The 26311-nt window shown below is 38.7% G+C and overlaps 1 protein-coding gene across 4 annotated transcripts in view; it reads left to right on the forward strand.

Annotated features, from left to right (window-relative positions):
* ZZZ3 (zinc finger ZZ-type containing 3) overlaps window positions 1–25981 on the forward strand; it is a 54325-nt gene extending 28344 nt beyond the window's left edge. For 3 of the 4 annotated variants that reach the window (XM_051796027.1, XM_051796028.1, XM_051796025.1), the window contains exons 4-13: window positions 8944–9082; window positions 10464–10611; window positions 10694–10812; window positions 11119–11190; window positions 11370–11471; window positions 12479–12574; window positions 16334–16486; window positions 19852–19986; window positions 23054–23154; window positions 23518–25981. In XM_051796027.1, coding sequence (XP_051651987.1) covers window positions 8944–9082; window positions 10464–10611; window positions 10694–10812; window positions 11119–11190; window positions 11370–11471; window positions 12479–12574; window positions 16334–16486; window positions 19852–19986; window positions 23054–23154; window positions 23518–23662 — 1210 coding nt within the window. In that variant the 3' untranslated portion in view covers window positions 23663–25981. The remainder of the gene's footprint in view (window positions 1–8943; window positions 9083–10463; window positions 10612–10693; window positions 10813–11118; window positions 11191–11369; window positions 11472–12478; window positions 12575–16333; window positions 16487–19851; window positions 19987–23053; window positions 23155–23517) is intronic. The other variant, XM_051796029.1, reaches the window with a different exon arrangement.
* Window positions 25982–26311: the final 330 nt, after the last annotated feature.

Below are 26311 nucleotides of genomic sequence, written 5' to 3' on the forward strand. Positions count from 1 at the left end.
AAAGCCAGTCTTGTGAATTCTTCCCTGTGATGGGTTGTGTTGTTGCAGAGACCTTGGAAAGACAGAGGACCCTGTAGGATCATACAGTCACATTTAATATACACTTTTAATACTGTATAAATGGGAGAAAAGAAACGTTTGTGATGTTTCCTGTGGTATAGGTTTGGTATTTTGTTCACTCACAGATTTTCTCCTGAAGAATCAGATTAAACAATTCTGCATAAAAGTTCATCTGACTGCACTTGACTATTGTCAGACTAGTCCCTTGCAGTACCAGTTATTCAAGAACTGCCTTAAACAGAATATTCCTGAGGTGTAACTGTTATGTAATCCTATTCCTAAATTTCCAGTTCTCTAATCTTCTCATTTTACCTGCACCATGTTTTTTCCTTAAGTGGAAAAGACAAAGTATCCGTGTCTTTCTTCATATATATTGGCTATTAATAATAATAATAATAATAATAATAATAATAATAATAGATCAATTTTGTGATTTATCCTCATATATCAGCTATATGTCTCAGAATTAAGGTAAAATTGTTCACACAGTAGGGATTTATGTCAATGTCCAGATAAATCAGATACTCCTGACATTCCTTTGTAACCATGTCATGGAGCTTTGAACAGCTAATTCTTCATTTTCCTGAGACATACAATTTTAGTCTGTGGGGACTTTGTTTCTGACTTTTTTCATCCTAAGGAAGAAAAGGTGTAAATCAAGTGAATACTTTTCGTAGTAGATTTAATACCTCTGATTAATTTATAGACTGTAACATCAATACAGAAGAATTGATGAGTGTACATTTTCAGTGGTGAAGAAAAATAGAAGTTAATAGTTAAAAAATGCATATATGCCATATGTATTAGATTACAGTGTGTTTTAATTCATCCTTTGTTTCACAGAAGTGGTGTGGCATACAGTGATATTTTTCTTAAACTCCCTATTTCTGTAAAACTAAAACATATGGAAAATTGGTGTTTTTTCAGACAGTAGTTTCTACAGTTTGGTAGATTGGTCTGTGTTTTAAGTAAGGAACAAAAAATAAAAGTGTCTTTAAGTAAAGTCACGTAGAAGTTGGATGCTGCAGCTGCTTGATCTGCAAAATAGAAATGTAATGGAAATCAATTAGAAACTTGTAATATGAGTTTCTGATCGACTCCAGTTTGGTTTTGCGGGTAATTGTGTTATTAAAATGTGATATTGTAACAGGCATGTGACCACATTTATTATTGAAATCCTCATATTCTACTACAGCTTAAAATATGAAGTATACTGAGATTTTTTTTACTGCCAGCAATACTTTATCAGGTTCCATAAAATAATTTCTGTCTATAAAGACTTGTCAATGGAAAAGTTATGTGACACAAATTTTTTGCAGGACTGTAGATTGAGGTTTAGCTTAGGAGTATTGTATAATCATAGAATCATGTCTTATAATCACATAAACTGTTCAATAAACACCAGAGCTGTTACTTTGCAAGAGATAATGCCTTGGGCATGTGCTGCCTCAGCTTTTCCCTGCCTGCTGATGGGCACACTCTGGGAGCCTTTAAATGTCAAGTGCATTTGTCAGATGGGTTTTTGTTTCTCTGAACACAGTGACGGTGTTGCCAACCCCAGTCCTGGGGAGCAGCACCAGCAGACCCTGCAGTCCTCACTTAAAGTGGAAAGCAAAGCTTGATTTCTCTTGCATTTGTGTCCATTACCCTTGGAATTCTCTCCTGCTTTGCCTGGTTTTGTGCCTGTCCCACCTCCCAGAGTCCCCCACTGCAGCAATCCAGCCCTGGGAACTCTCCAGCACAGGGATGCTTTTCCCTCTTGGCTGCCTTGGTGCAGCACCTCTGGGTGTGTGGGCTGATGGATTGATTGTGGAATGGGAGGAGTAACAGTTGCATTCTGCTGGCTTTCTCTCCTGGAGACAGTGCTTGTGGTCTCTGCCCTTTCCAAGCTGCTAGTTTTTTGGAGGACACACAGGAATTCACTTGTCATTCCCATTTGGATCAAAAATCACGGAAGCAGAAAATACACAATTGTAAAAAAAATCCACTACTACCACCACCCCCAAAATTACTATTTTAATGCAGAGGAATGTAAAAATTTAATTTGGAAATACTTACCATTTCTAAGGCTCCTCATTAGTGAATTCATTTAAACTGGAAAATTAAGTATCAGTAAATAATAAAAATGGTTTTGAGGTGTGGGAAATACCAGTTGGAAACAAGTATCAGATGCAATGCAGTCATGCAATGCAACAAATATCAAATGCAAGAACAAATATCGGAACCAAGTGGAAATTCTTGGTCCTGATTGAAAAAAAAAAAAAAAGGAGAGAAAACTAAGAAAAGATGGGGCAGTAATGTATTGACCCAGCACTGCTGTGTGGAGAGTAAAGCTCTGGCTCTGGTTTTGGCCACACACATAAGGAACACTTAAAGGAGCAGTAAAATGTGGTTATACCAGTTATATCAGTGTAAAGCACGTGTGGTGGCACGAGGAATAAATTATGTCAGCATAATTCCCTGTTTGGAAGGGGTGGACAAGTGGTTCACTAAAATATTAATAAGCATAGGAAGGCCACCACGAAAATGAGAAGATGCTGTTTGTGCCCTGTGCTGTGAGAATGTGTGTGCCTTTACTTGCCAGTTTTTAACTAAACCAGCTTGAAATTACCCCATTACTGGCTTCAGTAGGAAATATCCTCCTTTTTGGTTTCCTTTGAACTTTGTTGGTGGCAGGAATAACCAGGTGGTTTGTAATTTTTCATGATTGCACACCTTTATTTCACTTTGGATAGTTCAAGGTGAAAATATTGCTGTTGTTTTCTCTAACAGCCTTTGAAAGTTTTATGCTTCCCGAGCCAAGGACCAGCTGTGTCCATGGTTTATTACAGTGACTAGTAATAAAAATACACATTTACTAATTTTCTTCCTTGTTTCTAACTTTTCTTCCCCTTTTTTTAGCCAAAGAATGTTGAGTGAATGATGCTTTGTATTGCTGTTAGAACATTCATCTACTCATGGTTGTGCATAATATTCTTGTCATTCAGTTACTTGAGGGGAACATGTTAATTTGTTCCTGTGGCAAGAATATGCACCTAAATAATTGGGCACGTGTGTGTCTTCCTTGGGTGAGAACCTGCAAAAACTGATGTAGAGTGAGCTGAAGGAGTTCGATGATCAGTGTTGTGAACTGTCTCTGATTCCTTTTTATCAGAGGATTTCTGTACAGTTGGGTCAGAAACCCCTTCTGAGGGGTTGCTTTCCCCACCATCTTTTTGGAGAGGAATATCTAAGTGTATGTTCTGGAGGAATCTGTGTGGTGTATTCCCTCTGCAAAGGAATTGGGACCATTCCCATTAGAGATGATGAGAGGGGAGGAGAAGTCCAGGATGTGCTGTCAGTCAGTCTGTCTGTGCCCCTTGGGAAGGAAACAGTTTTACTGCCATTATCTCATGTACATCCAAGCCTTGAAAACAGAGGAATGACAGGGACCTGTTTCTTTTTCCCTGCAGACAAATACTTTGGAAAGTGCTGTCAGGGGAAGATCAAAAGGCTGTATTATAAAAACTGAGGGAGGACTGTTGGATGCTGTTTTGTTGACAAGACTGAAACAAGTTCCATGTTTGTTTAGAGGCACAGAGACCTAATTGCTACTAAAAATTCTGAAAACTTGCTGGAAATGTGGATATTTGATGAAGGTACTTTTGTACAGCTGATAGTAAATCCTGCTGAGTGTGTTGGACAGCTCTTGCCAAGAATGAAGCCCATAGAAATTTGTGAGTGGGTGTTCTGTTTGTGGGGAAGAGTTAGGAATTTAGGAAAGAAGGGGACATCACGGGCTCATAACCAATGAAATACTGTTCAGAGGCTTGAACTATGAAGTCTGAAGCTGTGAAAGTTAGAAGGCAGGCAAAAATTGGAGTGGAAAACAGTTCTTTTGCATCCAGATGAAACACTGCAGTGGAATTTTTTGTTTTACTTTAGGATTTGTTGGTTTCTTAAAAATGTCCTTTAGAAAAATGTGCTTTTTGACTCAGTTCTATTTTTGTTTTAAATAGGTGTGAGGATGGCAGTCAGAAATAGTGATTTGTGTTCTGTTCCTTGGAGAAGCCATCTAATGTATACTTCAGTCGTTTAATGTATAAAATGGAGGTGCAGTTTAATTATTTACTTACCTTTGAAGTATTTTAAAAGGTCTGAAGCACAAATACTAAATATGGGCAGTGAAAGTGCAGTAAATGACAGAGTGTGTAAGGAGGTTAAGCCAGAGTAGGAAGCAATTCCGTGATGAGTTGTAGAAATGGCTGTAAGTAGATTATCTTGGTCAGTGTCTGAGCTTTAGGTAAGTAAAAACCTGCCATATGCTGCTTTCTCCAGGCAAAGGTGCTTTTCTGAGTCCTCCCAGGGGTCGATGTGTGCATTACTGTTATTGATTATGCCCTTAAAGTCTGCTCTGTTTCTGAAGGGAGATCAAAGAAGGGCCACTCTGCATCCTCCGAGTCCAGCACTGAATCCCAGCCCCTTTCCACAGTGAAATTAGAGATTTTTTTAAATCTTGAATGAGTAGCAGAATAATTTGCAAGAAAATTTCATGTCAAAATTACTGTACTGTCACACTGGCAAAGACTTCAGACCAACCTTAAAAGCTGAGAGCATTTTCTGTTATTTGTGGGCACAAACAAAACCCAAACAAAAATCCCCACTTGCTGCTTTGAAATGACAGGGTTGTGTTTGATCTGAGTCCCCACATTTCTCCAGGGAGCCAGTCCCTCCAACTACAGCTGCCTTGGGTAACTTGGAAATTCTAAATGCAATTAATGTTTCCCTTTTCCTACAGTAATTTACAGTATTATGTTTAATATCCAATACTTTCTTGTCTTAAGATCCAATAAGGGATTTTTTTTCCCTGAATTGCTGTTATTAAACCAAAATCCAGAGTAATAAATGACTTGGGTGTTGGAGAGCAGGCTGTAATCTGTACTTTGCTGGAGTGCCAGCAGATGGCAGTGAAACAAAGACTTGGTCAGATGTGACTGATACAGACGGGTTTGGTGTCACAGCTCTTGGAAATACGAATTTACAAGGTTTTTTCTACGTATATTTTAGCCATGTTTTATTATGAGACGTATACTCCTTCATGTAAAACAGTTCCTACCTGCACAGGAACTAATCACTATTTCTAAATTGTGGTACATGTATTTTTACTGTCAAAGCCCTCAAATTGATGATACTACACATCTTAGCATAGTGTGAACTGTATAACTGTAGAAGTGCAGTTAGTTCTAGGAGTGGGAATTGGTGACCACCAGCTGCACAGCATTTTATAAGTCAAGAGGATAAATCACTTCTTTTTATTTAGGCATCAAAGTACTTTTCTTTGCAAGGTACTAAATGATGTGAGGCAAGTAAGTTGATAAAGTAATTTTAAGTGAGTTTGTCTTTTGATATTGGTTTTGAATTGATTTTGATTTTTTTTTCTTGGTGTGAATGTAATCAACAGCCACTTTATGCCAGCCACTGATTTAAATTAGCTACCTAAAAGTTAGAAATCTTCATTTTGTAGTATCAGTTTCTCATCTCACTCATTTGATTAAGGTTTAAAGTACAGTAGAGTCTTCTCTTCAAGGGAAAGGAAACCTTCAGAAAGCAGGGAGGGACTGGCTTCTGTGACTTGAATGACCCTTACTGTAATAATGAAAGTAATTTATTTAAAAATGCTGAATGACGTGGCCCCTTTTACAGGCTGATGGCCAGTCATTTAGTATAAAAAATGAGTAAATTTAAGAAACATGCCTTGCTGTTCTCAAGCTTTGTCACAGGCAAGAGAGGAGGTTGCTGTGCCCCAACTCACTGCTGGAACAAGGGGCATGGACATGAACAGGGGAATAAGGAATTGCTGCTGGCAGGACTGGCAGAAATCTGGCTCTGCTCTGTGATAGTTATTTCATGGAGCAATCCAAAAGAGTGGAATATTTATCACTGCAAAAGAAAAACGGGAGCAGCAGGAATTCCTGCTGATCGTTATCAATCTGTAAGAAGTAACTTTCTTTCTTTAAATATCAGTCCCTCAAAAAACCACGTTAATCAAGGTTTTTCAGCACAGAGATACCGGAGCTGTTTCTGTGCTATACTGAATGATTCAAGTGTTCATCCAGAAGATTCCTGGCAATTAACATAATTTAAGTAAAATTACAAGAGTGTTTCAATACTGGGATTGTGGAAACACAAGAATTCCATTCTCTGGAGCAAAAGTTTTCCTGCAAAGAAAAACTGCCCTGGGATTTTTATGTGTCAACAAGTTATTATTTATTTATTTAGCTTGAGGAAAAGTGTGACTTAGTCAGTGTAGGGGGCATGGCTGTGAGGTTATTTAGTTGTACGAGTTTGTTTTGTTTTGGCAAAGGATGTGAGATAATTTTTATTGGTAATTACTGAGAGACCTTTCAGAGCAAGTGATGGAACTGTAGCTGGATGATTTAGAGCTGGCTGCTCTTTGCCTCGTTGAAAGGTGGAGCCAGTTTTGCAGGATCTGGTTACTTTACCTTTATTAGCCTTTCAAATTTGGAGAATTTTAACACAACTGCAGGAGATGGTTTGAATCAGAACTGTGCTTACTTACAAAGAACCTGGAAAGATGGGTAGTAAAATTGTTAGCTGGCTTTTTTTCCCCCTTTTTTTTTTTAACAGTCCTGGAAATTATTTACATGGTGTGTTTTGTGTAGAAACAGTATGTTAATGTTTGAGACTAAGGGGCCAGAACAGACAGAGGCTTCAAAAAAGTGCTCAGAGTGTGTGTTGCTGCTTTTTCAGAGAGATATTTGGCTTTATTACAGTCATGGAGGGCCAGAGAGCCTGTACAAACCTGTAAAAACAGGATTGGTTTGAAACTTAAGCTACACAGCCATGGAGTGCTCTCTAAAGTCATGATGGAGTTGAAAGGGCAGGGCAGTGGTTCAGGAGTAGTATTTTCAGTTTTTTCCCTTGGCAGTGTGAGACCCCAAAATGCACATTTTTGTGTGTTTCAGTACTTCTGATAATGGCCTGGTAAAATTGCAGTCTTATGCCAGGGCTTCAGAATATATTAATCTGTAAAAACTGAGCATGGAAGTTAAAGGAAATAGCTCCAAGTTAATCCACTTCATAGCAGAGGTATAAAACAGTACTGGGAGATGTTTCTGTGGGAACAGTTTGTTCAAAAACCCCTTTTCTCTCTTGAATTATTTCACTGTCCTGCTGCTCTGTAGCCACAGATCAGCATCATGTGTCATGTTTTTAAATGGTCCCAACATCCTTGTATTTTTGCTTATTTCCATGAAGACCAGTGGGGTCACACGAGTGTTTTAATGAGGGAAGTCACTGGAGTTCAATGTTCTTGTTTTGTTGTTATTTCTCCCCAAATGTAAACTCATTTTTTTCTGTTCAGAGTAAATTATTTATATATATATATATATATATATATAATATTTATATATACCTGCCTTTTTCTTAGATGCAAATTTGTGCACATTGCTGAGCCTCTGTTACCATGACTGTGTTAACCTGAGTTTTGGCACCTGCTGATGGAAACAGGCTGTCTGTGGTCCAAGTTCATATATTAATGGCCTATTTCATATAAGTAGTAATAAATTTACAACAGAATTGTGTCCTACTGTTCTTAAACCAGCTCATTATTTTAGTTTTAAACTTCAGAAAGTATAGCTATATTTTATGTTTTCAAATGTTACATTTGAGTGGAAAGAAAATGACCCTTTTTCATGGGGAGGCAGCAGTCTAGGCAGAAACTTAAATTTTTGAAGGTACAAAGCCTGTATTTTGGCTTGAGGCTGTTTACTTCACTTACACCCTTACCCAATTACTAGTGCAGTCCACTGGAAAACTTGCATTAGCTCAGTAACCTCTGGATCTTTTCTGCCCTGCACATGGAATTCACTGTGCTGGGCTTGTCTTGGCTTTAGCAATAAGGGAACAGAAAGAAAACTTAGGAAATACTGTAGCAGTGAATAGCTCTTGCTTGATTTTAGTATGTGTTAGGTTGTATTTTGTGCTGGACCAAATTACAGTTGTAATATTAAATGTCAGAAAACCTTTTCTTGGAAAAAAAGTTGATACATAATAATTTGCAACAACAGGGGCCATGGGTAATGTCAGAAATGGGCAGCTGTAACTTTAGAGCTAATAAAGGGTATTAAATGTAGGTAACTGTTTTTTAAAGGCTGTGTTAAAATATGTGATCTCCTGCCTCTGAGTCAGCTTCATCCAAACCAGTTTGGGGTGCAGGTACAACAGTCACATCAGGGATGCTCAAAAGTGTCTGTTAAATAGCCAAAATGGTGTGAATCTGGGATGGCAGGTCTGAGGGGACACCAGCATTCAGCTTCTGTATTCTTAGAGGAATCTGTTGTCTATGTGTTTATTTTGCAAATTGCTCATTCCTTGGTTTATTGTTACCTTTCATAAATGATTCTTTTATTCTGCTCTAGGGTGGGGCTTCTACAAAATGCTGAGATACAGTTTCCAAACCATTCCTGTCCAGCCTGTGCATAGTTGAGCAAAATGTCAAAGTTCTGTGGTAGAGTAATTTTTATTGGGGCAGAAGGAAGCTAATAGTGAAGTGGAAGAGAAATTAGGTCATTTTTTGGGTGGTATTTTTAACTTTGTTGAGAATATGAATAGAGGTTGTCCCTGACACCACATTGCTTTAGCTAGTACAGAATTTACATTTAAAGGACATCACTGGAGAGCTGAATTTTTTTTCTTTACGGGTTTCTATTTCACCTACTACTTCAAACATATTTGATATATTTTTAACATAATTCAGTAAAAATGTCAATGAAATGTTTCAGATAAGCTGTGAAATCTGGGAGTAGCTAACCATGGCCAGTGTTTAGCTGGGGGGTGTCTGTGAAAGGCCAATCAGTGAGATGTTTTCCTTTGTCTCTGTAGTTATCAGAGACTGTTACAGACGATTGCTGTACTCGAGGCTCAACGGACTCAAGCAGTTCAAGACCTTGAAAGTTTAGGCAGACACCAGAGAGAAGCACTGAAAGATCCTATTGGATTTGTGGAAAGACTCCAGAAGAAGGTATTTCTATGGGCTTTTCCTAAGTCTTACTTGGAATTTTTTTTTTTAATAACTAGTAATTCATCATCTGTAGAAATCGGAGCATAGGTGTATTCTTGCATAAATATAGGTGTATACTTGCATAAAAAATATGAGTTTAAAGTCCTTTATCTGCTGAGCAGCAATAGCCCTTTGATTTCTTCTTAGATCTGTAAGACATAGGTCTTCAATGATTTTATTAGATACACTTTCTTTCCCTTTTTTAGGTACATAGAAATGTGATTTTTAAATTTCTTAATCGTAATGTAGGTATTTTAAGACAACCTGAAATCTGCAGGCGACTGGGAAGTATCAGATCAAAAACTCCTGATTTTTCTCATTTGAGAAAGGAAATGTTGTGCTTTGAGTGAATTTTTTAGGGTATTTCTTAAAGAACAGGAAATGTAGTTCATGGCCTAAACCCAAAAGGAACACTAGAAAACACACCTGAGTTACAGACAACAGAATATTGTCTGGGAGAGGAGAATTCAGTTTGATAAGGAAACATTTTGTTTTGAAGCTTTAAAAAAAAACAACCCTGTAGTAACAGGAATACTGAAAACATGTTTTCAGCTTGAATACTTGACCTTCTAGTCTGGTTGCAACATGTTGTATTTGAGTGAGGAATGAAGTGGGTGTTTTATGGTGCTCTTTTCCTAGAGTTGTAGAGACCTGGAAGCCCCTTGGTTTCAGTAGTAGCCTTTGTGTTAAATTCTGAGAGGAGTTCATAGTGTGCATGATGTAAGAGTGTTGCATTTGATAGTCATTTTATGGGGGAATGCTGAAGACAAGTGTCTGGTGTATTTCTGTCTCAAAACCAAAGGAATGATAGTCACAGAGTTGACCTTTATTTATAGAGGTGAGCTTTATAACAGTTTTGTTCTAGGTGTAAGACAGGAAAATCAGTGTAAAACAGACATTGATTTCTTTGATGGGAGAATTTCAGGTGATTTATCAGATGATAAAACTCTGGATCTTATGGGCTCCTGTGTTAAGAAAGGCACAGATCCTGAGCAAATGGCATGTTTAATGAAAAGCAGATAGGCAGTAAGAGGATACTGAAGTTGGAGACACCTGATTTCAGCTATGAATACACACTTCAAGTTGTCTGCTCAATAAGCCATCATTGACCGTGCCGCTGCATATTTTATATGCACTGTTGTGTATTATTCTTGAAAGAAACCTTCTCCTTAAAAAGCCTGTGTGCTGCATGGCACTTCAAAAGCTCTGATTTCCAATCCTGCTGTTAACTAAAAGCAGTGTCGGGTTTTCATAACGTTCCAGTATTTGTAGCTTTTGTTTGGGTGTAGAGCAATGCTGTTAAATATTGCTTTTCACTCTGCATTCTTGGTGTTTTTTTCAGGTTGATATGGGTCTTCCATATCCTCAGAGAGTCGTTCAGCTCCCTGAGATCTCCTGGGACCAATACACCACTAGCCTTGGGAACTTTGAGAGAGAATTCAAGAACCGAAAACGTAACAGTAGGAGAGTGAAGCTGATTTTTGACAAAGGTAATGGAAAAGTGGGCAAATGTCACGAGGAGGAAATGGCCAGTGGGGAGGTTTAGTAATTCTTTCTTTGTGTTGCTCACAGTAGGTATACCTGCAAGACCAAAAAGTCCTTTGGATCCCAAGAAGGATGGAGAGTCTGTGTCATACTCTGTCTTGCCTTTAAGTGATGGTCCAGAAGGTTCTACCAACAGTCGTCCCCAGGTAGTTATTAAACAGGAAAGAAAAAAATTTACAGAGTAGTCATTTTAAATGTATTTATTTTTTTTCAATATGTATATGTGAATAATCTTACCTGTTACCTCAGATGTTTATATTGGTGCTGGTATGTCATTCATGTCCTCAAATCCAGGAACTTACCTTTGGTTTAGGCAAATTTTACTTCAAATTCTCCTGCCTTCATTTGGTGTGGGTTTGGTTTTACTTAGGGAGGAGAAGGGTTCAGATGCATTTCTCCTGACCACACTTTCTCTAAACACTTATTCCATTTTCTATCCTGTGTTTGAGCAGATGATAAGAGGGCGACTTTGTGATGAGACCAAACCTGAAACTTTTAACCAGCTGTGGACTGTAGAGGAACAGGTAATGGGAAACTCTTTAATTTTGTAGCTGGGATAACACACATGAGCATAAAAGCAAATTGTGTGACAATGTTTGTAGCACTTGGGAGCTCAGGGTCACATGTCTGTAGATACTTACCTCTTGACAGCCCATACCTCTGCTAGGAAAAATGTATTTATTCTTCTTCACTGTTGATTTAGAAAAAACTTGAGCAGTTGCTTTTGAAGTATCCACCAGAGGAAGTGGAGTCCCGACGGTGGCAGAAAATAGCTGATGAACTGGGAAACAGAACAGCAAAGCAGGTAACAGGTTAAACACTTAGAAAAGCAATTGCTTTTCTTGACTTTTTTTTTTACCATCAGTAAAGAAAATTCAGTATATTTTCAGTAATCACAGAATGTAAGAGCAGTGCCTGCAGTTCACTAGTAGCACTGCAACCCTCATACTCCATCTCAAATATAGAATGTTAAAGTGCCCCAGAGCCCATGACAAAGCTGCCAGACCTGGTTGTTCATTAGATTTTGACAGCATGCATTTAATTTTATACAGAAAGTGGAGTGACACCAACTGTGCTCAGACTGAGTTACACTGGAGTGCTGAGTTTCCTGCTCCTCAGTACTCTAGAATCGTATCACAGACAGAAGAATTAGTTCTGTACTGGGGCTGAGATCCACAACAGACAAAGATTTATTGACACCAAGTATTTCTGCATCTGACTTACTGGAATTCTTCCCCTAAAATGACAGAATGTCTCCATTTTGACAAGAAGTAAAAAATGCTGATGTTCTGTGTTTACAGTATTTTAATTTCTTCTGTTTCAGCTGAAAGCCCAGTGAACTATTTCAATATGCAGGATTACCTCATCTCTGATCATATTTATGCTTACAGGTGTATTTCTCCATACCTGAAAAAATGAAGGTGTGCTCACCTATTTCATAAATAAAATATAGACATCCTGTCTGCATGGAAACTCTGTACAATGTACCTGCCATTGTTAAGAGTGAGTTAAGTTCAGCTTCAGCAGGGAACAAGCTACTGAAGTTCTTTCTATCACAATTTTTTCTAGATTTTCTGTGTATATTTGAAGAATGGTAATTTTTTTCCTCTGAAAGCTGCCAGAGTGTCTGGAAATAGTACAAATGCAGCATTGCAAGATAGGTACCAGTTATGTTAATTGTCATAAAGGAAAAATGGAGGATTTCTTGTCCTAATATTTTGAACCAGTGTAGCAACACTGGCAAAACTTTAAAGTGAAGAACCACTTACATTTCCTTCAACAGCTAACTGTGCCATGTTGTTTTTTTCCTAGGTTGCCAGTAGAGTACAAAAATATTTTATTAAACTGACTAAAGCTGGTATTCCAGTTCCGGGAAGAACTCCAAACTTATATTTATATTCCAAAAAGGTGAGACAATATTACAGCAGAAATTCTGTGTTTCTGGTTGCATTTCTGTGCAAGTTGAGTCGACATCATTAACATTTTTAACAGATTTAAGTCTTGATGAGTGCATTCTTACTAACTAGTTCCACCTTGCATGTGTTTCTTACTTAGTAATCTTTTTCTTTTGCCAGTGGCACTGTGGAGTGAGGTGGATGGTAATTCTGGTTTCACATTGACAGCTCTTGGGGACATGGAGTGTCAGAAAAGAGAATGTTTTGCAACTGAACTAATAGGATTGAATTAGGGTCCTTTTCTCATTTGTAAATTTACTATAATTGATCAAAAAGTGATAATGAAAACCCTGTTGGAAGAAGAAAGGCCCTATAATTCATATTATACAGTAATCTTGTAATTAACAAACCCATATAAAATTACGTATAACTGAACATGCTCAATTAGCACAATCATAGGCTTCAGACTGAAATGTCATGTTTTATTTTGATTTGCAACATGATGATTAAAATAATGTGGCCATATAAATGACCATTAAAATGCAGTGCTTTTCCTGATCTTGGAGTGGATGAGAAAAGGGTATAGTCCTGAGAAATGTTAATTTGCAAAAGAAAAGACTAAATTTCTGTGCAGACCAGTCACATGCTTTAAGTAATGTGGTACTCCTGGGTACTGTTGAGGACTGTAGACATTGAAAGAGGGCAGGTTTTGGGGTGGTTTGGTTTGGTTTTTTGGGGAAGTTTGTTTGTTACCACAGTATTAAAACCTCTTTAAAGTGGCATTTGGTGGAGTAACATGACTTTTCTGCATCCAGCTGTCTGGGGTGTTTTCTGATTAAGAACAGAAAAAACCTTACACTGATCCTGCAAAAAGACAAATTTGCAGGTTGAATCCCTTAAAAAGTTGGAAACAAAAGTTGCTGCCAGAGGGGTGACAGAAAGATCTCCCCCAACTTGTGTCCAATGATTAAAAATGTGAGACACCCCCAGCTGTGTTCCCTGAAGTCACTGCACACAATAACTGCTTGCACTGGAGGCTTTCCAGTTTGCCTCCCATCATGGTGACACCGTTTTACTTTCACCAGGATTTTAATCTACTGTTCTGCTCCATAAACAGAGGCAGGGCAGGTGCAGGTATGACTCTGTCTGCCACCTTGTCTATTGGAAAAGTGCTTTCTGGCAGAAGAACCGACAAAACCAGCTGGAAATACTGGTACCTTAAATACTCTGATGAGATTCAGCTGCCAGAATTCTAAATTACTTGTACAGTTGGGGCCAATTTCTGTCTTATAATATAAGAATACCGTGGGACTAATTTCAAAAGGCGTGGGAAATTTAGTTCTGAAAATCATAATCCTCTGAGTTCTTTACGTCACTGTACCACTTTAAATTACCTTGGTCACGTGTCTTTTCTTCCTTCCTCTTAGTTTTATTTGGAAAGACTGTTTTACAGAATGTGTGCAATTCTGTATTTGATAAATAATGGGATTACTTAATCAGTGCATGGGGGACATTTTAACCATATTGTCCACTAATTTGAACAGTGATCCATGAAGCTCTTCAAGCCCACTATAACCAAGAGTAAAAGATACTTTCCAGAAAACTCTTGACATTCTCGTACTACCACAGGAACACTCCCATTCCTGCAGGTTTTTCTTGGGCTTCATACGTAGAACAAACCCAATCATTCCATCTGCTCTCCCAGTGTGATTCATCTCCTCACTGCCAGGTTGTGAGAGGAAGGTCACTGTGCCCTGCTCTGGACTGAGGCATCATCTCCTTTTCATATTTGTAGCCTGTGTAAGAAACAGAGCAGATGAAAAAAAAAATCAAACAAACAGCATTTGTGGGGGAACTGAGCTCTCAGGCTGCTAATAGAGCTGTCTGCTTAGAGCCCAGATTGACAGCACTGCACCAGGCTCTAGTTGTTCCCAGGTCTCCAGTGGAGATAACATAATGTGGCAGAAAGGAAATGCAAGAGCTGTTGGCAGCCTGGGCCATGCTTCTGTGATGATGGTCCTAATTTTGGTGTGGAGGTTGCACATCCAGTGTCACTGCTGTAAATCTGGTTTATTGCCAATAATAGAGCTGTGGGGACTGGCTGCTGGGGCTTAAAGCACAGAGCTGTGGGGAAATGAGAAGCAGAGAGATGTTTAATGTAAGGAATTGTGTCAAAAGGGATGCTTCACGAGGAAATACTTGCATTTCTCCGTGGAGATTGCCCAGGATGCTTTTTTAAAATGGTTACTGGAGAAGTGAGAGGCCTATTCAGTTCTTGAACATCTCGTTGAAGTTGCTTTGTGTATCTACTCATATGACATAATGTCTCTTCTGACAAGTGATACAGGAAATCAAGCAGGATGCATGAGTGTTTTCCTGTATAACCATTATCTACTGTGGGTGAAAATAAACCTGCATCAGAGAAGTAGGACTCTAGTACTCAGTTCTTCAATTATGGCTTATCATTTTCAATTTAATGTTTATATAATATCATTAGTGCACCTGCTTTTAAGCTTAATCCAGAAAATACATTTCCCAGAGGAAAAATGATTTTTAAGTGTCTGCTTTTCAAGTAGTATTTCAATTCATTTTTTAGCAGAGGTAGATCATGTTAAAAAAAGAGAATTCAAATGCTCAGTTAAATTCCTAGGTCATAACTGTGTGCATAACAGTGCTACCATATAAGCACAGAGGGTTTTCCTTTCTTGATTCCAGCAGAGCCAGTGCAGCTCATCCCAGTTCCTCGTGATGCTTCTCCCTGCAGACACATCCAGAGATAACTTGTGTGATCTTTGCCTTTGCTTTAAACTGTGCACAACTGTCAAATAATGCTGGATCCCTCTGTAGAGATAAACACAGTATTACATGGGGTTTTTTTAAATTGATTTTTTTTTTTTTTTAAATTCAGGAGTGTCAGATTTGACATTAAAAATGTCAAGATGCTGGTCTGCAAAGTAGCTGAGTAAAAAGTTTCTTTCAGCCCAAATTCTTCTTTTTGATATTTAATATTCTTCCATTGGGGAATAAGTAATAGGGGCTGAGTACCTTTTAAAACTGGCATGCATTCTACACCTTCAGGCAGCATTAGAGTTGAAAGGTTTTAGATTTATGCTAATGGAGTAATTTATCTCACCTAATGTTTTTTAGGTTCCTTTTCCAGGTGGTGACAGTGAAAAAAAACCTTTAGAGAGCAGTTCTTTCTGTCTCTTAGAAACTTCTTTTATGGTGGAATGAATTGCTTTTCCTCTCCTGGACCAGGAAAGAAATATGGATAATTAGCTTAGACATAGATTATATTTTTTTTAAGGCACAAGTAGAAGAAGTTGATGAAGTGTCCAGCATGGACTGGTCTCTTGGCTCTTGGACCTGTGCAAAACTACTTCTTTGTTTAGTCTCAAACTCGCACCATTGGAGCTTTTTTAATGTTTTTGAGCTTTGGTTCTCAGTCTTGAGAATTGCCACAGCTTTGCTTTGTGTTTTGTCTCCTGCTGTCAGTCTGATCTGTTTGGATGGTTGGGGTTTTATGGGAAGGGCTCTTCCTTGCTGCTTTTTTACCAAGTGTTGCCCTGTTTATCTGATTTCACTTGTTATGGGGAGAAGCACCCCAGCTGTGTGAGGCTCTGATACAGAGATTAAGTAAAAATAATAAGCAAGATGATAGATTTTTTTTTAGTGCAAAAGCCCGATTTTCTGGCCAGGTTTTTCTCAATGAATATTATTTAAATGATAACTGAGGGACTGTTTTTAAAAATATACCGTTTTTTCACCCTAGTCATCAAGTAGACGGCAACATCCTTTAAATAAACATCTTTTCAAACCTTCAACTTTCATGACATCCCATGAACCTCCCGTTTATATGGATGAGGATGATGACAGATGCAGCTTTCACAGCCATATGGACACTGCAGCAGAAGAGGAAGTATCGGTATGTCACTGAAACCAGAGAATGTCTTGCTTACTGTCATTTGTTTAGTGAATAATGTGAGGGTTAGGCATCTTCACCATAAAATAAATATCATCAAGCAAGTATTAAATTCTATGAAATTCATGAGTATAAACACATGGTTAATATAAAGGCCTCCAACAGCAAAATATTTCGACCGAATCAGGAAGGAAATCTGTAAAATAAGTCATTTAAACAACTTTGTCCTGAAAGAGCTCAAACAAGTTTTAACTGCATGTTTTTAAAAAGTGATCTGGCATGACATAGGTTTGAAAATAATGTTAACTGTACAGCTGAGGTTCTGGTTAAAGATGTGTTTTAGAAAAGTCATGCTGAGCTCTGGTAAAGTTCAAATGCTGTTCATTGCTTTTTGTTGCCTTTTAGTGGCTGAATTAATGATGGATTTTGGACAGTCCACTTGCAAGTGTGAACTAACAGACTGAATTGCCAGTCAGCAAGCAAATCTGTGTATTCTTAGAGGCAAATTCTAGTAGACATCCTAACCCAGTGAGTTACTGCCTCATGCAGTGTGCTGCTCTCCTAATTTATCACATGCAATAATACTGCAGGAATTTAGACCAATGTCCTTCCCATTTCCACACAGAGTCATGGAGGGACTATCTCCTATTGCTGGGATGCTGGGCAAGTTTCACAGCTGCTGTGAACCACTGTGGTTTTCCTGAGCTTCCACTGAAGAACCTGACTTGTTAATTTATTTTTCTGTGTGAGAAGCTTGTTGCATAACAGAAGTCTTGAGGCCACCCACTAGGAGTCCATTCATTTTCTTCATTGACTTTTTTACCTGCGCTGCACAGCCTTCCTTAATTATTAAATTTACTCCTCTGTTTCTCAGTCTCAAATCCCATCTTCACTCACATGGTCTGTTAGTTCATCTACAGACATTCCTGATAAATTCACATGTTCCAGGAGGAACATTAAAGGACCTGGAAAGCAAAAAGCATTTTGGAAGAGATGCAGTGGAACTGTTTTTGAGCACACATGCTTTTGTTCTGTATTTTTTTTAAATACATATTTTCTAACTGTTCTGACCAGTTCTCTAAAACATTTTGGGTTTGCTGTGGTGTCCTAACTCTAAAAAATATGGGCACCATAAATCAAGTGGGATTTATTCTAACTGGGGCAGAAGTTGCTGTGTTATTTTTGCAGTGATAATGGTGGACTTGTACCCCCCTCACCCCACTAGTTTTTTGTTTAATTTGGCATAATCTTCCTTCAGTAGTGCAGCATTTCCAGATGGACACATTTCTGACTGGAAGTAATGTAGAGAGACGGAGGTGAGCTCAGTTACAAAGAGATCCCCATTATCAGTGCAAAATAAAAGCAGTTGGGAAGCAAAAAGAGGATCATAAACTGTGTTCAAAATGAATGTACAGGATTCTGTTCCAGTGTTAGAAGTCAGGTCTCTTAGTGACAGTCACTGTCTTGGAGGAAAATACTTTGCTGTGCAGAAGAAATGCAGTGTAGCAAGAAAATGAGGTTTTCTTTGACTTCACAGTGGAATTACCAGGTGCCATTCCTGTGTAAAGACAGAAGATTCTACCTGGATGTTACCAGTCAGCTTGACTGGCATAACTGTTCCTGAAAAATTATATTTTGGTATAAGTGAGTTATTTCCAAGTGAAGAGACAGTGTTCCCAGCAGAGTTCATTTCCTTTTCAGTTGTGATTTCTTAATTTTATGAGTAGTCTGACTATTCCAGAATACAACTGCTTACTATTGCAGAATGAATTGTCCACACAGGGAGCTGTAAAAGCATACTTTATTCAATATACAGTTCTTTGGTGACAGGCAGTTTTTCTCAGAAAAACTTGAGATTTGCATGGAAGCAAAATCTCTGTTTTATATTAAGAGGATGTAGCTTTTCACCACACAATTGAGTCATGTCATTTAACCACAATTTTTCTGAACATTGGCAGTCTAGTCCTTTATATAGGTTCATAATTACAATTAAATAATTGATAAGGCCTTTAGCAATTGAATACTAAAGAGCAAGCCTCTTTCCCTCACTTCTTTAATTGACTTAGTAAATAATACAGAATCTTCAGTCTTCACAGATTTGTGCAAAGAAATCATGCATTTAGGCTACATTAGAAGAATTTTAATTGCTACTTGAATGTTCCTGTTGGTGCAGGGTCTGAAAACTGCTCTGTGCCAGTAAAGGCTCCTCATCTTTGCAGACAGGTGACATCTCCCAGGTAGAGCTGCTGCAATAAAACAGTTGTCTTGAAAGGAGCATCTGAATTAGAACTTCTGTCCTTTCATAGCAGAGGGATCCTCAACCTTTGTTGAAGGAAACTGGATGAGAAAAAAACAGAAATTGTGTGTCTCTTGAAAAATAGACCCATTTACTGTAGATCCCTGGCAAAGATGTTTGCACAAACCTGTAGGGAGCCAAACTGCTTCATCAATTCTGGAAAATAGCAATTATTGTTTCTCTACTGTTAGGAGACAGTAAAGGGGTGAAGAAGTTGGATAACTCTGAAAGTTCTACTCTTTCAGTCATGGACTGGTGCTTCTGATCACTCCTTATTCTGACAGGTAGAGGTGAGAAGTTAATACTCTTAAGTTTGACTCTTCAGATGAAAAATACATATAATGGGAGCTTGGTACTGGCTTGACTTCCATGGGTCTTTACAAAATCTCACTTTGTATGGAAATTCTTTGAACTGTAAAATGTTGTCATTAGTTCTTAATACTTTCACAGCTTTGAAAGTAGCTGTGAAAAGTAAGTTTTCTTCTGAAAGAACCTTCAGAACAGTGATCATAACTACCCTACAGACAGTCCTTGTCCATACCATTCCATGGAATAATGAAGAGAAAGGTCAATTAACTTGATAAAACTGACCTGAAATTTTAGTTCTCAGCTACATCATCTGTTGCCCAGTGTCTGGAACTACAATAAACTCTCTTTTTGTCTCAAACAAAAGCTGACTCTGCTCCTGCAGCTGCCATTTTGCTCCCAATGTCTGGACAAGGGGATTATATGCAAATTGCCATTAGACATCTAAGATGAGAAAAAAAACCAAAATAGAAATTAAAGTTAGGCACTGCTCTCTCCTTTATACCAGAGCTCAGGTCTTCACCAGAAGAAACTTGTCTGTAGGATAATGTGGGTTTTGTTGTAATGCAAATAATGGAGTATAAATAATAGAAAATAAACTGTAAGTTAGCTGTGTGCACTGTTTTGTGCTATGGTTTTAAAAATATTTCCCCATTATGTTAGAATACATTTTTTTTCCTCAACCATTAATAATCCTACATAATGATTTATAGGAAGAATTTGTTGCAATATTCCTAAAGTGAGGATGTTTCTGTTTGGGGAACAGGATGAAGAGAGTATTCCAGTAACATACCGAGAGTTACCCGAGTACAAAGAACTGTTAGAGTTTAAAAAATTGAAGAAACAGAAACTCCAGCAGATGCATGCAGAGAGTGGGTTTGTGCAGCACGTGGGATTCAAGGTGAGTGTCAGAGATGTTCTTCTGGTACTCAGTGGGATTAAGAAGTTTTCCAAGAGAACGTGGTTCTGCAAGGATTTTGTTTCATGCAGCAAGTTTGGGTCCTTAGTTTTGTTCACTGTGCCTGCTTTCCCTCAGTTTAATAAAAACAGCCCAAGTAATTCACTCTTAGGTCTCACTGAATGCTGATGTTTTATGGAGATGAATAACCATTCTCTCTTTCCCTCACTGTGTTAGGAAAATGCAGCTTGGAACAGAGCCTCATTCAATCATTGCAGAATTCCATTTGACACAACATTGTTTTAACAGTGATTCATTCATGATAATTCTCTGATTGACTTTGGAGTTATTTTGTCTCCTCTTGAGGCCAAGGAAGGGACAAAGACTTTGAATTACAGTCATAGATTGATATTTTTTCTTTGTTTTGTAGCAACTTCACAATCCTATCCAGTAATAACTCTCTGAAATTGAAGGACACAAAACAATGTTTTCATAAAATTAAGAGAATAAACATGAAGTAAAACTCATGTGCTGTCCCAGAATCAGCCCCTAATAGGAGACATGAAAGAAGGGGCATTCTTGAAATCAATATTTTCTTGTTTGCAAGAAAATATTCTTACAAGACAATTCTCTGTCTAACTGCTTGCTGTAACTGTTGGAACAGTTTCCTCACCTGGTTTAGTGTTGTGCAACTGGATTTATTTTCTAATACCCATTTCTGTAAGAATGCAAATATAGTTTAGAGTTCAGTTCAAAAGTACTGTAGAATTGAGACAGACTCATCAGTTGATATGGACAAACTTAATCCAGTGTTAGACCACCAAGATGCTTTTTATTTTTGCTGGCTTTAGTCAGCAGGGTGTGTTTGGTGTTTTGTTTTGTGGGGATTTTTTCAAATCAGCGTTTTCTTCCCCCTAAAATCAAAACTTCATTCAGGCAGACCAGATTCCAAGGTAACAAACCAGTTGCTTTTGGTACATAAAATTATTCTGAGGAGTAAATTGGCATTACAGTGTCAGGCATTTGAAGTTTGGAAGTCTCTTTACATCTGAATTTGATTGTATTCAGCATTACAGTAAGCTGTGGAATGAGGTGATTATACACTGTTTTCCCTCAGGAATGCTGCCTTGCTCACTCCTTGGGCTGGATGGGCCTCACCTAATAAGCAACCATGGAGAGCAGCACTGGTTCTGCACAGCCTTCAGCCTCATTTACTGCACATTATTCAAACTCTGCTTTGAATATTGAGTTATTGAGTCCCTTGTGGGCTCTTTATGGCTTTCATTGCTATAATATCAGAGCAGTTTGGATATACTTCTTTTTTTCATTAGGAAATTAAAGGCATGGCATTATTTCTGCTTTGCAGGGGAGAGGGAAGTTGAAGCACCAAAGTTAAGGTCAAGGGTTTCCACTGCCTTGGTTCTCAAATCCAGATTACTGGAACCAGTTTATATTTTTTTCTAAGTTTTAGCCACCTGGTGAAGGGAGGCCTCCAGGTGTGACAGGTCCATGTGTGAGGCATTTGTAACCCTGAGCTGGATCAGTTGTGGCCAGGAACAAGCTGCTGGGCAAGAGGCTTTCATAGATACTGAGAGAGAACTCCAGGTTCTGGGAGAGGATGAGAGGATGTGGAAGCACAGCCTCGTTTCCTACATTTCTCTTTTCAGTCCTGTCTCTGCAGCACTCTTCGTAGTTCAGATTTTTGGGAAGTTCTCCTTGCCTGCAAGTCCCATTTTCCTGGTTCCTTTTTTATTAATCAAGTACTTTTGCATTTCTCTCTCCCTTCTATACCACTGTGAATATTTCATCTCACCTGTACTCTGTTTCTTCCTCTTCCTGCACTTTGCTCTTGTGCTGTCTCTGACTCTTCTCAGGGGATTAGTTCCTGCCTTCTTGCTCAGCTCTAGTTCCAGACCTGTTCCCTTCCCTGGACATGCTGTCCCCTTCCTTCCCACCCCCTGGCTTTTCCTTGCAGCCCCCCCACGTGTTCCTGCATTTCCTGAGTCTGCAGGTGCCTCAGTGTGACCTGTTGTGCCCTGACCCACAGCCCACCAGCAGCCTCCCAACAGGCCCTGCTGGGCTGCTCTGCCTGCTTCCTTCTGCCGTGGAATGTCTGGCATTCCATGGGCTTGGACTTACCTGTTCGTTCATGATGATTCTCTGATTGACTTTGGAGTTATTTTGTCTCCTCCTGAAGCCAAGGAAGGGACAAAGACTTTGAATAAAAGTCATAGATTGATATTTTTTCTTTGTTTTGTAGCAACTTCACAATCCTATCCAGTAATAACTCTCTGAAATTGAAGAAGGACACAAAACAAAGTTTTCATAAAATTAAGAGAATAAAAATGAAGTAAAACTCATGTGCTGTCCCAGAATCAGCCCCTAATAGGAGACATGAAAGAAGGGGCATTCTTGAAATCAATATTTTCTTGTTTGCAAGAAAATATTCTTGCAAGACAATTCTCTGTCTAACTGCTCACTGTAACTGTTGGAACAGTTTCCTCACCTTGTTCAGTGTTGTGCAGCTGGATTTATTTTCTAATACCCATTTCTGTAAGAATGCAAAGATACTCAGTTCAGAGTTCAGTTCAAAAGGACAGTAGAATTGAGACAGACTCATCAGTTGATATGGACAAACTTAATCCAGTGTTAGACCTCCAAGGTGCTTTTTATTTTTGCTGCTTTAGCATGTTCATGTGCTGAGTCTCAGCAGCTCCTGGAGCCACAGGAGGACAAGCAGTGACTGCAGGCAGGGCTGGGCTGCTCTGGTTGAGCAGGATAATGTCAAAATGGAGCATCTGGGAAGTAGGAAGCAAAGCAGGAGAAAGATGAAACATCAGGGCTCTGGAGAGCCTGAGGACTTCCTTATCCACAGATACATTGTGGTCCCTGGTGTGAAGGATTCCGCTGCGTGGGCTGGCACTGGAACAGGGACACACAGGAACAGGGACACACAGGAACAGGGACACACAGGAGCAGGGACACACAGCAACAGGGACACTCACAGGGCTCTCCATGGGGAGCTTTGGTGTGTCCTGTGGGATTTCAGTGCTCTCCGTCTGCTCCACAGTGCGACAACTGCGGCATCGAACCCATCCAGGGTGTCCGGTGGCACTGCCAGGACTGCCCTCAGGAAATGTCCCTGGATTTCTGTGATTCCTGTTCTGACTGGTGAGCAGCACGTGCTTCTACTTGTTATTTGTCAGGAGATCTGATCTCCCTGCTGTGTAATTGCTGCATGTTGGGAATCTTTGCTCCAGCACAGGACACACACCCTGTGCTGGGGAAAGTGGAGGATATGTTTTATCAAGTATTAGCATGTGCTTGTGGGGAGGTATATTTTTTAACAAGTTCTGGATGTGTAATTTATTTTTTAATAAGATAGGTTTGGTACTGTTGAATAGAGGGGGGGAATTACACTTTATGAATGAACTGGGATCCACTTTGGTATGAGTCAGTTCATATGATCGCTGTTTCTGAAAGTTAAGGACAATATTTGACTTTTAAACTGTTATCTCTTTCTTTCCCTTGCAGTCTGCATGAAACAGAGATTCATAAGGAAGATCACCAGTTAGAACCTATTTACAGAGCAGAGACATTTTTAGACAGAGACTACTGCATGTCCCAGGGCACCAGTTACAATTATCTTGACCCAAACTACTTTCCAGCAAATAGATGACATGGGAAGCAGATCTACCAGCTTGGGTTTACTGTCCTCTTTGAATAAATAACAATGGCACCATTGTTAATTCCGTGCACATTTTGGAAAGACTCTGCTTTCCCTGAAATGTCACTCACAGCATGACAGCTTCCTGGGTGTACTTGTCAAACTACAGCTTCGAGCTGTCATGGTTCTAGATCACTGAACAGCAGCTGAACATTCCTAGTGTGCAGAAGGTTTCACTGGGAGACTTTTCTCACCACATTAGACACTTTTAGGTGGTGAATCTAAACAAAAGAAAACAAAAACATTCAAAAGGGTGAGCCAGAATTGAGAGCACACATTAAAGATAGAGTAAATTCCAAAGGCTTTGAAGAACTCGGTTATAATGAGATCAGAGGAGATGAAGTATTTATATAAAAACAGTTTAGTAGCTTGCAGTTTTGTTGTGAAATAGTTTTCAGCACAGTAACTGACTTCTTTAGGCAAGGTTTTAACCAATGACAGTGTTTGCTTCTAGGCTGTACTCTAAAAATCCTCACTGTCTCGGCGATGGTTGGTTACAGGCCTTTATTAAATCGGAGCTGCTTAATCATGTTGACTTTCAATTTTTTTAATTTTTTTTTAAAACCACGATGAACTCTATTTACCAACAGTGAAGCACTACAGGGGGCAACTGTGGCATTGCTTCCTTAACCAGCTCATGGTGTGTGAATGTTATAAAATTGTCACTCAGATATATTTTTTAAATGTAATGTTATATAAGATGATCATGTGATGTGTACAAAATATGGTGAAAAGTGCCAGTGCTAGTAACTGTGTAAAGTCTCTAATACTCGACATTAACTCCTTTAAAATAAAATACACAGCCTTCTGCCTCTGTATTTGGAGTTGTTAGTGCAACTCATCAAAGAAAACTGCCTAATATAAATCATATATATGGTAATAATTTTTCCTCTTTTGTAGTCTGCACAAGATCCATGAAAGATTGTATTTTTATTACTATTTAAACAGTGATTAAATTTAGCCTGAGCAGTGAGCAAGGGTTCACATGCATTCTTTTATACTGCTGGATTTTGTTGTGCATCATTTAAAACATTTTGTATGTTCCTTCTTATCTGTGTATACAGTATGTTCTTAAATAATGTTCAATTGTCAGGAGAACTGTGAGAAATAAACTATGTGGATCCAGTCTGTTTATATATAGAATGCTTGCTGTGACTTCCTTTCTGTGTAAGTTCTGACTTTTTAACCGAGGTGGAAAACGTTCAGAGGAGCTTTTCCTCCGTCCCACAGCCCCTCCCTGTGCCAGCCCTGCAGGATGCCCATTTCAGTCCTCACATCTCACAGACTCCTCTGCCAGACCACGGCAAATTCCAGTTTCAGTAGCCTTGGTACACACTGTATGCCGTTGTCTGAGAGGCTTTGTAATTATTTGTGACATATTTTACTTAATATATATTTTTTATTGAAATGTATAGCTCGTGATTCAGAAACACTTGATTATTTTATAACTGTAATAAAGACTTCCAGTTGCTTTGAAACTAGAATACTCAGAGCAATTAGGTAGAAAACAGACTAATTTGACTTAAAAAGGTGGCAATAAGAAGGGTAATTGGCTGGCTGCACCATGTAACTAATTACAGATGGATCAGTATGAAGTTTTGCAATAACTTTAGGTGTAGCTATTTTCTGCTTCAGAAAAACAATAACTTTTAGGCATTTAACCTATTTAGAAGGTAATACAGTACAGTTACTAAAACATTGAGCAAGTAGCATCTGTGAACATATTTCATTATACTTAGATAAATTTAATAAGCCCTAAAAAAATGTAACACAAAACCTCACAGGATGTATTTTAAATTGGAAGAGATCCTGCTCTGAGAGGCTCTCTAATACCACAAAAATGTGCTTTCCACATCATTCATGGTCTTTACAGGAAACTAGAGTTGGTGAAGGTGTATTATCAGGGAGACAATCTGTGGTAATACTCATTTTCTGTTGATATCCTGGAAAAATTATTGGAATAAAATAATGAAAGTACATTAGAGAAAAGAGTCATCAGTTTAGGATAGCTGGGAAAGAACCAAACATCATGGTATCACTGGAATGAGATTGGAAGCAGAAGGACAGTTTCAAGTCTGAATCACCCAGGAAAGGAGTGTCTTGGATAAGTCCTCTTTTATTGAATATGTATAAATATTGATATTTCCCTCTGCATGCATATACAGCTATTTCTCTTGCAGACTTTATGAACATATGCAAATAGGTATCTAATGCACATAAACCAAATCAAGCATGGGCTTTTTTTTTTGGGTTTTCCACAGAAAAAAAGAAGCAGAAAGAAGAAAAATTAAACTGTATGTTAAATAATTTTTATAATTAGATTTTAAACTTCCCCCTCCCCCCCAACCAACCAAACAGCAGCTGCTCGTTGCCTCTGTTCCCATCCTGCACCAAGCACGAGATCCACACTGTAGAACTTCTGCTGTGATTAGAAATCCAGGAAACCTCCCCAGGTGAATTTGCAACTTCCTGGTAACTCCAGAGTGTTTTACTTTTAACAAACCAAACGACAGCAGCAGCTGCTGGGGGTCAGGGCTCCCTCCCCACCCCGGCCTGGCCGAGCTGATGTTGTGCTGCCGACGTCGCTGCTCCCTCAGCGCT

This window comes from Manacus candei, unplaced genomic scaffold (assembly GCF_025592945.1).
Source record: "Manacus candei isolate 608988 ecotype Guabito, Panama unplaced genomic scaffold, ASM2559294v1 h1tg000044l, whole genome shotgun sequence".
NCBI classification, from domain to species: Eukaryota; Metazoa; Chordata; class Aves; order Passeriformes; family Pipridae; genus Manacus; species Manacus candei.